Consider the following 13,103-nt stretch of genomic DNA (forward strand, 5'->3'; position numbering starts at 1 on the left):
TATATTGTCAATTTCTTGATTAGCTGGCTCAAAAATAGAGGCAAAAAAATTAAGGCACCTAGAAAAAACAGACAACCCAGTTGAGATCTCAAAAAACCCACCAAGAATCTTTAAAAAAATAAAAATTGATTCAATACAAAAAATTAGAGTTTTGAACAAAAACGGCCTTGCTGCAAAAAAATCACAAAATGGCACAAATGTGCAGTAAAAACTGACGGATCTAGATAGAAATGGGTTGCAGAACTGAACCAAAAGTCGACAAATTCAGATCTCTCAGTATGGAAACCCTTGTAGGATTATAAAGAGAGTTGGAAGCAAATATGAATGTAAATAATTTCGAAAATAAAAGGCAAATAATTTCAACCAAGAAATTATATTTATTTTTTTAACCATTTAGAGTATTGGTTCTAATACTATATTACGAAGTAATTGGAAAATATTTGTTTGTTATTAACATTGATCAAGAGATCAATTTATTCAAGAGACTGAACTATGTTTCCTTAAAAAACAATCATAAAGAATAGAAACATTCTATTTTAGCTAAGAGAAAACTAACAGTTGTCTACAGCTAACTAAAAAATACAAATATTCTATTCTAGAAACAAAAAACTAAATATTAGAAACATTCTAATATTTACAAAAGATTACAATAGATAATCATTAGATAATAAACAGAGATAATAGAAACTATCTATTATCATAATATAGATTTGTAGTGTCGATGGTTAGTAATGATAATATGACAGTGGATATGTATGTTGGTTGTGTCAAGGATCAGAATACAACAGTTAGCTGATCAATATAGCAGAGTTTTGGAGCATGATCAGAATATGTACCTACATAGAACTCTCTTGGCATATGTAGATGCATCTTCCAGTTCACTCTTTGGATTATAGTCCATATTTATTTTGTAAGGCAATGTGTCTTCCCTTCTTGTAATCTGAGCAGTGAGCTCTAGGCAGTGCCTGAATGCATGTCCATTCCTTTTGTACTAAATCCTTTAACAAGGTATTAATTCTAAAAGAGTAAATATATGTAGGTTCCATCCTCAACGTGGTTTTTTTCCCTCAACAAGGCTTTCAAGATAAAAATCATGGTGTCATGATGTTGTGGATTTTTTCTTTATGTTTTAGTTGTTTACTTTTCATTACTCTTGGTTTATGGTTAAGAAAACAATTTGATAAAGCAAAAAGTTGTAGAACACTGATTCAACCCCCTCCCCATCCTCAGTGTTCCTTGATACTAACACCTTATGCATAAAATAGTCCTTTATAATTATTTTGGATTATTCCACTAGACAAAATATTAATACACTTAGGATTTCCTACTCTACCCACTACAACACAACCTCAAAAGACTTTAAATTGGAACTAGTCAACTTGATTGCTTAACCACTCATCAACCCTTTTAAGCTTTGAAATACCAACTTTACTACCAAAGCCTAACAACTAGGAGCTCAAAGAGAGGGTCCCCATTTGCAATGGTTTGGTGGTATGGAAATGTCACAACAGGACCATACCCTGTGAATGCTCTATGATCATTCAGTTCATACGGGGGAACAATAGAAGGTTATATATGGTGTGCACATCAACGCTTAGAACAATTGGCTCTACCCAGAGTTAATATTGTTGAGGAATTATCAGAGAGCAAAGATGGTTCAACCCCCAAGGTTGGTAATTAAAGGATTCACAAGTGATTGGTGGTGTGATTGGCCTCTTTTTGGCACTGTAGGTGGCTTTCTGTACTGCATCAACTGGTCTTTGTTTATCTCTATTGCAAATCTTGCATCTTTGAAAAGCTGCATGGTTCTTATTCAATTCTATCTAATGGAAGATAATTACATGGTGTGCGGGGGATTTTCTTAGCTCATGGATGTTGGCTCTACTTCCAATTTGAGACAGTGTTTTCATAATCGTGTTTTAGTTTCTCTGCTAGAAGCCTATACACATTCCCCTAGCTAATTAATTTAACAACAAACACATTAAATATATTATTATAAATATGCACATACTAAACCAAGACACACCGTGCTAACTGTAAAATGTGTTGCAAGACCAGCAGCAAGCATTTCTGCTCCATTCAGTCGCTCTCCAGTTAGAGCCAAGTACTCCCCTGCACAAAAAGTTCAACAATCAATACTATCTTAGGAGCATAGTTCACGTTATAACTCAAAACTGCAAAGGTGGTCAATGTATTATGAAAAGGTTTACAGAAAAGAATGACCAAAACCAGTAATGCATTAGTTATTTCATTTCAATGGTAAATATAAAGGCGGTATCTTAAATGACAAAATGTGATAATTTCCTTATAAAAGGTCTGTAATGGACTATTTACATAGCATGCAATAAAACTCATGCAAATATTGCAGATATATGCCAAGTAATCATCCTTATGTCCCTGGAGTTAGCACCTTGGACAAGTTATACAACAGGAAACCTTATTAAACCTATACCTTGTACAATAAAAATTTAACAATGGAATCTCACTGGATTGTTCTGCAGAAAATATCAATATAAGTGGAAAACGAAAAAATAAGATGAGTTCTGCAGTAAACCTTAATTGAGCATCTAATAAAATTATGAAAAATAAATTTAAACAATAAAATTTGTAGCAAGCATGAAAAATGAATTCGAGAAAGATTATGAAATATGATACCATGGAGCAGGGTTAAAGTCTCAAGGGATACACGATTCTCTTCTAACCACCTCACTTAGCCGGCTAGGAGTGCTGAGAAGATCCGACACTAAGATGTAAGTAGATTCCTGGATTGGAGAGTTGGTCTAGAATTTCAAGTGGTCAAATAAGAATGTGTGTGGGTGTGTCGTCAATCAACCAATGGTGTAATAAAGTGATTTGAATTATGCCAATTATATGAAGGTTAATTGATCAACAATTTATACTTTTAAATGAGAATGAGTAGGGTTCTCATATGTCTTTAAGTGTGTCAATATGTATTTAGGCCACTATTGGACATATATGACTGCTCTGATCACTGGCACAGACAGATATGTGAGTCTAGAGGACTACAGTGCATCTGAGAGATGGTAGCACAGCGCATTGGTGTCCTGTATGAACCGAGTAGTAAGGTCGTCGACTTCATTGAAAATCAACGAGGACAAAGCCTTCATACAAGAACGGCTATAAAGCACCAACAACAACAACACCATAATGAAAAGGAAATTATTCTAAATACTAGAATGAAGGGAATACAACAAGTAAATAGATTTTATTCTAAGATATATGAATTTATATCACATGAGATGAAAAGATAATGGAAAGGAAACTTGAAACCTGGACTACATGGTTGATTGAGAGGGTTGATTCTAAGTCCACAAAACCTACACACGTACAAAGAAAGAATTTACCTCAGTTAAACCCCCATTTTGGTGTCTTCATCTCCACGGACGACCAAATAGACACGATATTTGATGATAGATAACTAGAAAATACTAGTGATAATGATAATAACGGATATAAAAGATGCCTCAAAGACGAGAGTAGGGAAGTAGAAGACTCCCCAAGAAGTACAAAAAAGGTTCCCCCAATGCGAGATGAAGCTGTGTGAATGAGTTTGAGAGTACAACAATGGTGAAAAGCATGCAACAAAGTGGAGATTGAGATGAAAAATAGATGTAGATGGTTATCTGTAAGAGAAAATTGTGAGTATGGAGGCTTGAGAATTCAAATGAGTGTTGAGAGAGAGGGAAAATGGCATGCAAGAGGAGTTTTTAACAAACCCATATGGGATCCGCACAGGGAATGCCATCATTTTGGATATTACAAACACAGGGTGGTAGGTTTATAATGATCAAATGAATCTTTGCACGTCTTCAGATTCACAGATGCAAGTACACCACACGTGTCTTTGGCCCCCAGGAATTTCTTACATGTAATTTTGGCTAATAATGGGTTGGCAAGTGGTATGAACACTTTAAGATGATGAAATTGTGTCTTGGACTAAAAGGAGCAAAGTGTGCAAATGGCCTTTACATGGGGGTGTAAATTTTATGCCATTATAAATACAATCAACTTCAGTAATTTCAAATCCCTCTAAATGGATCTCTATATACATTAAACCATAGATACAGGATTTTATGAGGCTGGAGCAAAGCCAAGCCTCCAAAGTCTTTCTGCCTCTAGACTGTGACTCGGACAAGTCATGACGATGACTAGTTGACTCACCGTGTCTCGTGGCCTAGACTCTACCACAACAATCAATCACTAAAAGGCAAAAAAAACATTAGACTACTTATCTTTATTGGCTTCTCTATAATGTAAAAGTGTCATTCCTTCATTTGCAAAGACGAGGAAGAGACAAAAAAGGATTGAGAGAAGAATATTCGAGTGTTAGAAAATAGACCAATCGATCAATTGGCTCTCAATATATTAATTGTTGATTGTTTATGCAAGTTTTTAGTTTGCATTCACACATTGAGAGGAGCTAAAAGAAGCATTTAAAGGAGGTCGTTATAAATTTGAAGTGCATTTCTTCATTTTTGGAGCAATTTTAAAGGGGTGAGTTATATTTTTTGTGTTATTTCCTAAATTTTGGACATTCATATTTCCATTTTGTTTACATTTGTTCTAGTTTTGTTTCAATTTATGTTGATGGAAAACTTGAAAAGTAAGAAGCCCTAGTGTTTAATTTTCATTATTGTAGATGTTATTTTAATGATATATTGTAGTGAAAAGGGTGAATGACCTTGTGTTTGTTCATTAAAACCTTCGCCCCAATCACAAACACATCTTGGGCACTAACAAACACATCTATAATTTTAGAGGAGGTTCATCTACATGCTGAGTGGAACACTGAGATTGATTATCCTGTCTTCAATAATGAAGACTTGGAATAGGTTGATCAAGAGGATCGAGAGGCAAAGGCAATGGCAATGTAAGAGGTGGAGACTAGTGCACGATGAGACTCAATAGAGGACTCTAAGGCTGAGAATGAGGGATTTGAGGAGGACAAGGATGATGAAGATGACAATGATGATGTAGTTACCACTAAGACTGGCCCTCAGACACAAGAAGAGAAATGGTTGCGGAATCTTCCATAACCTATCTTAGGCAAACATATAGGAAAGTTGCAGGATCAGTTGGTCACTGATATAGGCTACTTTAAGCCTTAGTCTTCTAGCTCTAGCCTTTATTTTGATATATGTTTTGAACTTTTGATTCCATGGATTCTATATTCCATGAATATTGTAGAAATTTGACAATGACACTAATTATATTTCAAATGTATAATTTTGTTTAACTTATTTCCTTCAAAAATTAGCATTTATACTTATACGATCAATGTAAACTTTTATATGTCTGAAAAGTTGATTATATTTATCTCAACTATTGTGTCTTTTCAATGCTAATTGATTACATGATGCATGAAAAAAGTTTTAAATGCTTAAAATCTTTGAATTTCTTGGATTTTTCGATTTCCCAAGTCCTTGTCGAGTTTCTACCGAGTCTAGACACCAAGTCCGACTCTGAGGCAAAAATAAGCTAGCGAGTCCAAGGCAAGTCCAGGTCTTAAAACAATACAATAAACCATTCAAAGGGCATCAATTTTACGATATGAGCAATCTTAACCGAAAGTGTTCTAAATTTACAAGCCTAATGGAAGGGAAATCCATAGTCATCAAAATCCTCAAGCTATAATCAAATCATCATTGAAGTTGTAGCTAGGATTGTTGGGAAAAACATGAACAAATCAGCAAGTGAAGAATCCAAAAGCTGCAGCATATCATCCCTTATAAAAATTCTTTCACTTTAAAAATTCTTTGACTGAAGAGACAATCTTACAAAAAGAGCATCATTCTTTCCATTTTTTTTTATAAGCCTAGTGGGATGTTATCTTTTGGCAAATGCATGGAATTGGCATGCTACATGCCTTCAGGTTTTCTTTGCAGTTGACACTTTATAAATTTAAAAACCTATTAAAATTTATATATGCATTCCACTAGTACACATCCCCTAGTGTTCATTTGATGTCGCCAAGAACATTCCAAGAATTTTGGCACCAGCTAGCAATGTCACATTTTTTCCAAATTAAAGCAGCTTTCTCTATTTGGTTGCATAAAATAGGAAAAAGGTAAACATTAAAGAGAAAAAAAATGCTAAAACCCCCTCAAAAATTAAAAGCATGAAGGTTGTCAGTTTAACTCTTTTTGTTTGTTTAAGTTGCTTAAATAGTTGACACCTTGTCAAACCCTTTTGATCCCGAAAGTTTGGCAACTTTTGCCATTCCCAAGTTCCACCATCCCAAAATCTTGAACATACACTCAAAAAAACCTTTATTATTTTATACAGCAACATGTGTCACTTTTATATATAGATTTTCTTGAGTCCTTTAATTTAGCATAATACTCTCTATTGCCAAGGTAATGGCCCACAAAATATCAACATATGATATTCACAAACAACTCACAGACCGTCAAGTGAATGACATCTAACACTTAGTTGTTGATTTACAAGATATAATTTATCATGATCTGTTTCAACATTTACATGAAATGTATATCATGATTTTAAGTTATTGCAAGATCATCACATTCTAATAACTTCTACAAATACAAGTGATAATCACTTGGAAGTCATCACTTCCTCATGATGTACACAAGGGTTAGGCCCATTAAAATCATATAGTCACACACATGGACTTTAAAACTCCCTCTGAATATCAATCATTTAAGTTGCTCATCCAATGATGTGTCTAATGGAGTGTCAAACTCCCTTTGAATCTGATATTAATCCTCCTTTTCCTGCAAGAGCATCCTCGGAAAAGATAAAGGCAAATAGCTCTTATAGTACATATTTAAATAAAAGAATACGAGAGACTAACATAATACTCAAGGATAATTCTGCATAACGATATATGATCATTTGAATTTAATATAGATAAAGATCTAATTTAAATATATACTTTGAACATATATATATACAATCTTCTAATTATATATCTTTCATCTATGTTTTCATATATTGTTACTTTATATACATATATAACCACCATATATCTACAACTAATAAATATAAATGAATATACATCTATCTATATATATACATATATAAATGAATTAATAAATAATTATGAACATTGTATAGTGAAGATCTCACTACTAGTACAATATTAATATATTATTGAAATAACATATTAGACCTTCTTTTACCTTGTCAAGTCGAGTCCTATGATTGCCCCACTTACTTCTATATTTTGCACACACTTGTTAAATCTCTCACATTATTCTTGTGGGGTCCGATGACTCCCCACCTTGAAGCTCGTTCCATGTATCCTACTATCAATCACTTCATACACCATGACTTATTCTACATTTAAAGGGATGAATGTTTATTAGGATGTTCCCTTAGCACACCCATGTCACTATTTAGAAATTTGCTTCATTCATTAGAGCCACCAATGAATGTGCACAACAATATATATTTGATCCCATTTCCACATGGAGGATTATTGTTGTTTGCGGCCAATACTTCCTCTTTCCATGTGGAGGATGAAGATTGGTGTCAATCTGTAGAGTTAACGGGGGGTCCACCTTGTTTGGACTTTATCTACGTTCCATATATGTTCCCTTACATGTATGGGTCCCTTTTTTTCCCCTTACCAACTATTGGTGCAACCCCACTTACAAGAAATCGGTGAATGATCTAAGTGAATACACTGATGATGTTTCACCACCCTTCTACCATGCAACTTGACATCTTTGATTTTCAGCGATAATATAATTGTTAAGGCTTGACTTCCATGCATTGTATGTCTGAGGGTTTGATCCTTTATTCATTGTTTTGAATTTTCAATTTCCCAAAGTTGGGAAGGGCTTTGGATTCACACACGTCCATTTCAACTTCTTGAAAGTTTCTCAAACCTAATCCACATATTGATTTGTGTATATCCCAAAATCAGTTTCTTTTCAATGAGAATAGACATATTTTGTCAAAAATTTCACCCACCTTGTCTTCGCTTCCCAATTCTATGCACAAGCCATACCAAATAGACATGCTCGAATGTTTTGTCAATATATCGATAATTGTCTTTAGTGTCACTCTTGCCTTCATCTAGTTTGTAAGTAAAATTGCATGATGGTAGGTATTCAAACTTTGTCATTTTTCTCAGTGTTGAACAAAGTCCCTCATTCAAGCTTTGATAAACACAATATGTTGCATAACATATTGTTAGGCAATGTCATAATTCATATATTCTATGTCATTTCTATTATTTCGCTGCCAATGTACAGTCATTCTTGTCTTTTTCTGGTAAATGCACCAGAAAGACTAAATCACCTCTATTAATTTTTCTCAGATCGTGCCTCCCATCTCCCTCCAAACCATACTCATACTTAGAAACATTGTTTCGTCATCTACCAATTTGTAAGGAATGACAAATTTCCTCCCAGCATGGCTCTCATACCATGTTGTTTTATCACAATCATTGCAAAAAAAATTGTATTAGCATTGTCTCTTTAGTATATATTTTCCAAGAGTAGTTATCTCTCTTATATTGTGGAAAACACATGGAGAGATGGGACATGTGTATTCATTATTATTTAATTAATATAAAATTTAATTATGTAACTATATATACATATAGTTTAGTCTCATGGGTTTACCCAACTAAAGCTACCAAACATTAACAAGGTTCATCTCAAGTTCATCGGTAGAGGAAAAAAACTATAAATATAATCTAAAAACAAGAATATTAAAGGCCAATATATATAGATTTTAATATTTGTATTCTTAGCTTTATAAAATATTAATATAATATAATATTAATATATAATAAAATTATAAATAATGTTAAAAATATGCATGGTTAAGGGGAGACCCGTCTCCCCCCTAAAAGTCGCATCTCAGAGACGGAGACGCGTTTCGGAGACTTTTTGCGTCTCCAGAGACCTCAAAAAAGGTTGGATACTTCATCACGAAGTCTCCTAGTCTCCTAATCCAAAAAGTGAAGTCTCCTAATAAGGTATAAATGTAAAATATAATATTAAAAAATTTAATATGTTTTAGCCCTCATTTTAATGCTTTTACTACAAAAATTAAGACCAATGAGATACAATATTGTGATTATGTGAGTTTTGAAATATTTGACTCTATATTAATGTGACATTAATATTATTATTTACTTTAGTCTTTTAGTTTTAAAGTATTACTATTTTCAAATTTTGTACTTAGTATTAGACTCTTTAAACTATTAAAAAAAAAATTGCCATCTCCAAGTACCACTATCTCCTATTTTTGAAAGCTTGTCATATTGGTACCAATACCAGTACCAAAGACCTCCAAGTCTCCTCGTCTCCCAATGACCTTGAAAATATATAACAATAAATCTCTAAAAAAAAAATATTAAATATTAAAATTTAATATTAATTTTATTATATTTAATTTAACAAAATAATGAATAATATTAATATTAATATGCAATTATTAATAGAGGTTCATCCTGCAAAAAAGAGTTCCAGGTAAACAATGGCTCGCAAAAGAAAAGGTTTTGCACATTTTCGACCTCCTCGGCCTGCTTGCTTTCAGCCCGCAGTCTCTTCAGCTCCTTCGTTTAAGGTTACTCCATTGAACTCTGCAGGATCTTTAAATAAGGGTTCTCATGTCATGGTTCCAACTAGGAAGTCCTTCTCTCCGTTAATGGACTTATCAACTTCAACGAAGAGACTAGCGGCATTTGTGATTCAAAACCCTAATTCGGGACAGGATAACCATGAGCCTAACCCGAAGAGAAGGAAACTAGACAAAGGAAGAAGACAAATGGAGAATTTGAGAAACCCTATGGATCAAGATAATGTAAACCTTCAAAGGAAAAACAACATGATGTGGGTTCTTCCTATTAGTACATCTCAATTGGAGCAAATGTGATCCCTTTTGGTCCCCCTAGGGTTCCAAAGCTTACCCCTTCGTCTCAAATCCCTCCCTCAAGTCTAATCTCTAACATGGTTCGTCACGACATTTCCTCTCCCTCAAATCCTACTGCAATGGCTAATGCCTCTCTGCCTATTAGGTCCAAAAACCCTTGCCCCCGCATCAAAGGATCCTCTGAACTCTTATCCTCAACAATATTTATATTGATGGTCTTTGGGACTAGTGTAAATCTAATGGCTTGTTTGCAAGATGGTGCAAAGAGGATCCGTCGAGAGCCCTAGCAAGAGATTCGTTGGTGTCATCTCTAGGTGCCTAGGTAAGTATCTCTACTCTTAGCAACAATGTTCTATTTTTCAACTGTAAGACACTATAGATCTTAGAAAGAAATTGCTCTACAGTAACCCTATTTTTTTTTGGAGAATATCACTTCAAATTTATAAATGGGATCCTAATTTTGATCCTCAATCCTTTAATAATGTAAAAGTTTTCAAATGGATTCTTTTTAGAAATCTTCGGTGGAACTCTTATAGAGCGACATTCTATGTTGAATTGGGAATTCTATAGGTCGATATAGTGGGTTAGAAGAGGGATTTCTCTCTTCCACAAATGTGAAAATGTTAGTAGAGATGGAATTATCTAAGACTAAATTTAGCTCTGTTTGATTAATTACAATTCAATCATTAAGCTATCAGGAAATCTTGTGTGGCAACCCCCTCTATGTGGGAAAAGCAAAAAAAATTAAGGATCTTGATCTTAAATCTTTCAAGTCATTTAGACCCTAACTTTGATATCAACATTACCTTCAATCCTCAGGGCGGGGGTTTATCATCACCGATGGAGAAAACCCCCATGTTGATGACACTCAATGTATTATAGAACCTATTATTGAGGAAGGGGAAATTATTGAAGCTCTAGGGGCAAAAGAAGGTGGTCCCTTCAACTCCTTCCTCAACCTTAAGAGATGGACAAAATTCATCCCCTGTGGCAAATATTCTCAATCCGGATTTAAGTATAGCCCTAGATGACGAAGGTGGTCAAGAAGACAGCATTAGGGTCACCTCACCCCAACCTCAAGAGTTAGATCCTCCAGATCCCCCTACTCCTCCCTCAAGAGGTTCTTCCACTTTAAACATCAAAGGGTAAGTCAAGCTCCTTGAGTGGTGCTAAAGCCCTCAGCCTAGGATTGAGCCAAGAGGAAAGAGATGCCTTCTGTGATGAGCTTACAATGGATTTAATTTATACTTTTATTGAGGAAGTTGTCAAGGAAGCTTTTGGAACTAGGGGGAAAAGGATATACTATGGATGATCTCGAGAATGAACTAATCCAAATAGTTGTATTGGATAACCTTAGAGGTATTGAACAATCTGAGGAAGCATTGATTGCCCCTAATTTAAACAGAATTTCAAAAAAAAGACGCAGGAAATCCATGAATGAGCTTAGATATCAAGATGCAAAAGTTGAGGGGCAAACCAAATTAACTAATTTATTTGATGTAGGGAAAGGGAAGTTCCTTCCAAGGAGAAATGAAGATCTTAACTTGGAATGTTAGGGGCCTCAATGCCCCTAACAAGCAACACTTATTGAAGTGTTGTCTAAGTAATTATAAACCAAATATCATTCTTATTCAGGAAACTAAAATGAATCAAGTGGATGTATTAACCTTTAAAAAGAAACTGGTTTTGAGAGAAATTATGGGTAGCCCGACCGCGGGAGACTTTGGAGGGCTAGCTATCATCTGGAAACCTCATAATGTTACTCTTAACCCTCTGTATATTGAGAAGAATTGGATTAGCCCTCATGTTATATGTTCCAACTCAAATTTAGAAATCTTTTTACTCAATTTATATGGGCCTACGTCCAATGCTGATTAAAGATGCCTCTAATTAGAAATAGAACGTTATCTTCAGTCTCTTCATTCTTTCTGCATTATAGGGGGAGATTTTAATGCCATAGTCTCTCCATTTGAGAAAAGGGGGGATTTTCTAAATTATCTCAAGCTTTATTGGACTTTAACAATTGGATTAGTTGCTTTGATTGGTTGGAAGTTGCCTCTACAGATAATTCATTCACTTGGAACAATAGAAGACAGGGTTTCGGTCAGATTGCTGAAAAGCTTGATAGGTTCTTTACTTGAGGCAATATCCCTAACTCGGTATCCTACTTTGATCCTAAAACCCTCACTTTTTCTGATTCTGATCATTATCCATTTCTTCGAAGGATGGAATTGGATGCAACACCATACAGGAATCTCTTTAAATTTGAACAAATGTGGTTCAAAGATGAGTCATTGATTAGTACGTTAGAACATTGCTGGATAAATGTGGAACTACCTGGTTCCAAATGTACAAGGTAGTCCAGAAAGTAAAAATTATCAAGCAAAACCTCATCTAATGGAGTAAAAATCAGTTTGGGAACATTATTTTATCCCAAGGCAGAAACCGAGGTTGAACTGGTAAAGGTCAATGCAGAAGTAAATGAAACAGGGTATGGATGAAAGCCGTTATCTTCGAGAAAAAAGCCTTAGGCTAAAACTGGATGACATCCCGATGAAAGAGGAAATGTTCTGGCACCAAAAATCATTAGAAACTTGGTTGAAGGAAGGCAATAGGAATTCAAAATTCTTTCATAATAGTACAAAATTAAGGAGGTCAGTAAATAACATTTCTAAGATCAAAATAGTGAAGTAGGCTATATGGATAATCCATCTAAAATAGCATTAGAAGGAGCAGTCCCTTTCTTTGAAAATATGCTAAGTAACATTGAAAGATCATCTCTCTTTAACCAATCTTCCTTTCTTAAAAATATAACCAAATTATCTCTGAAGATCATAACAATATTCTTCTAAGAAAATTCTCCAAGAGATTACTGCAGCTCTCTTTCAAATGCATCCTAACAAATCCCCTAGACCTAATGGATTCCCAGCTTGTTTCTTTCAACAATTCAGGCAGTTCCTAGGGGGTGAGGCTACTGAAGCTTTGGAAGGTGTTAGGAATTCAGGCAGCCTCCTTAAGGAGGTAAACCATAATTTTCTAGCTTTGATCCCAAAGCAGGATTCTATTGAGAGTTTTAAGGATTATCGACCAAATACTTTATGTAATACACTTGACAAGTTACTATCTAAAACTTTAGCCAATCGTATTCAAAAACTTCTTCCACTCCTAATCAGTGAGAAACAAACTGGCTTTGTTCCAGGGAGGTCAATTTATGATGGGATATTTAT

The 13,103-nt window shown here is 34.6% G+C and overlaps 1 protein-coding gene across 4 annotated transcripts in view; it reads right to left on the bottom strand.

Moving 5' to 3' along the window:
- Window positions 1-13,103, bottom strand: part of LOC149565119 (3-hydroxyisobutyryl-CoA hydrolase-like protein 1, mitochondrial) — a 140,497-nt gene that overhangs the window by 85,260 nt on the left and 42,134 nt on the right. For all 4 annotated transcript variants that reach the window (XM_089818664.1, XM_089818662.1, XM_089818660.1 and 1 more), the window contains exon 7: window positions 2,027-2,112. In XM_089818664.1, the coding sequence (XP_089674790.1) occupies window positions 2,027-2,112 (86 nt within the window). The remainder of the gene's footprint in view (window positions 1-2,026; window positions 2,113-13,103) is intronic.

The sequence above is a fragment of the Cupressus sempervirens genome, chromosome 3 (assembly GCF_028749045.1).
Source record: "Cupressus sempervirens isolate cs-2001-9-10 chromosome 3, ASM2874904v1, whole genome shotgun sequence".
NCBI lineage: Eukaryota > Viridiplantae > Streptophyta > Pinopsida > Cupressales > Cupressaceae > Cupressus > Cupressus sempervirens.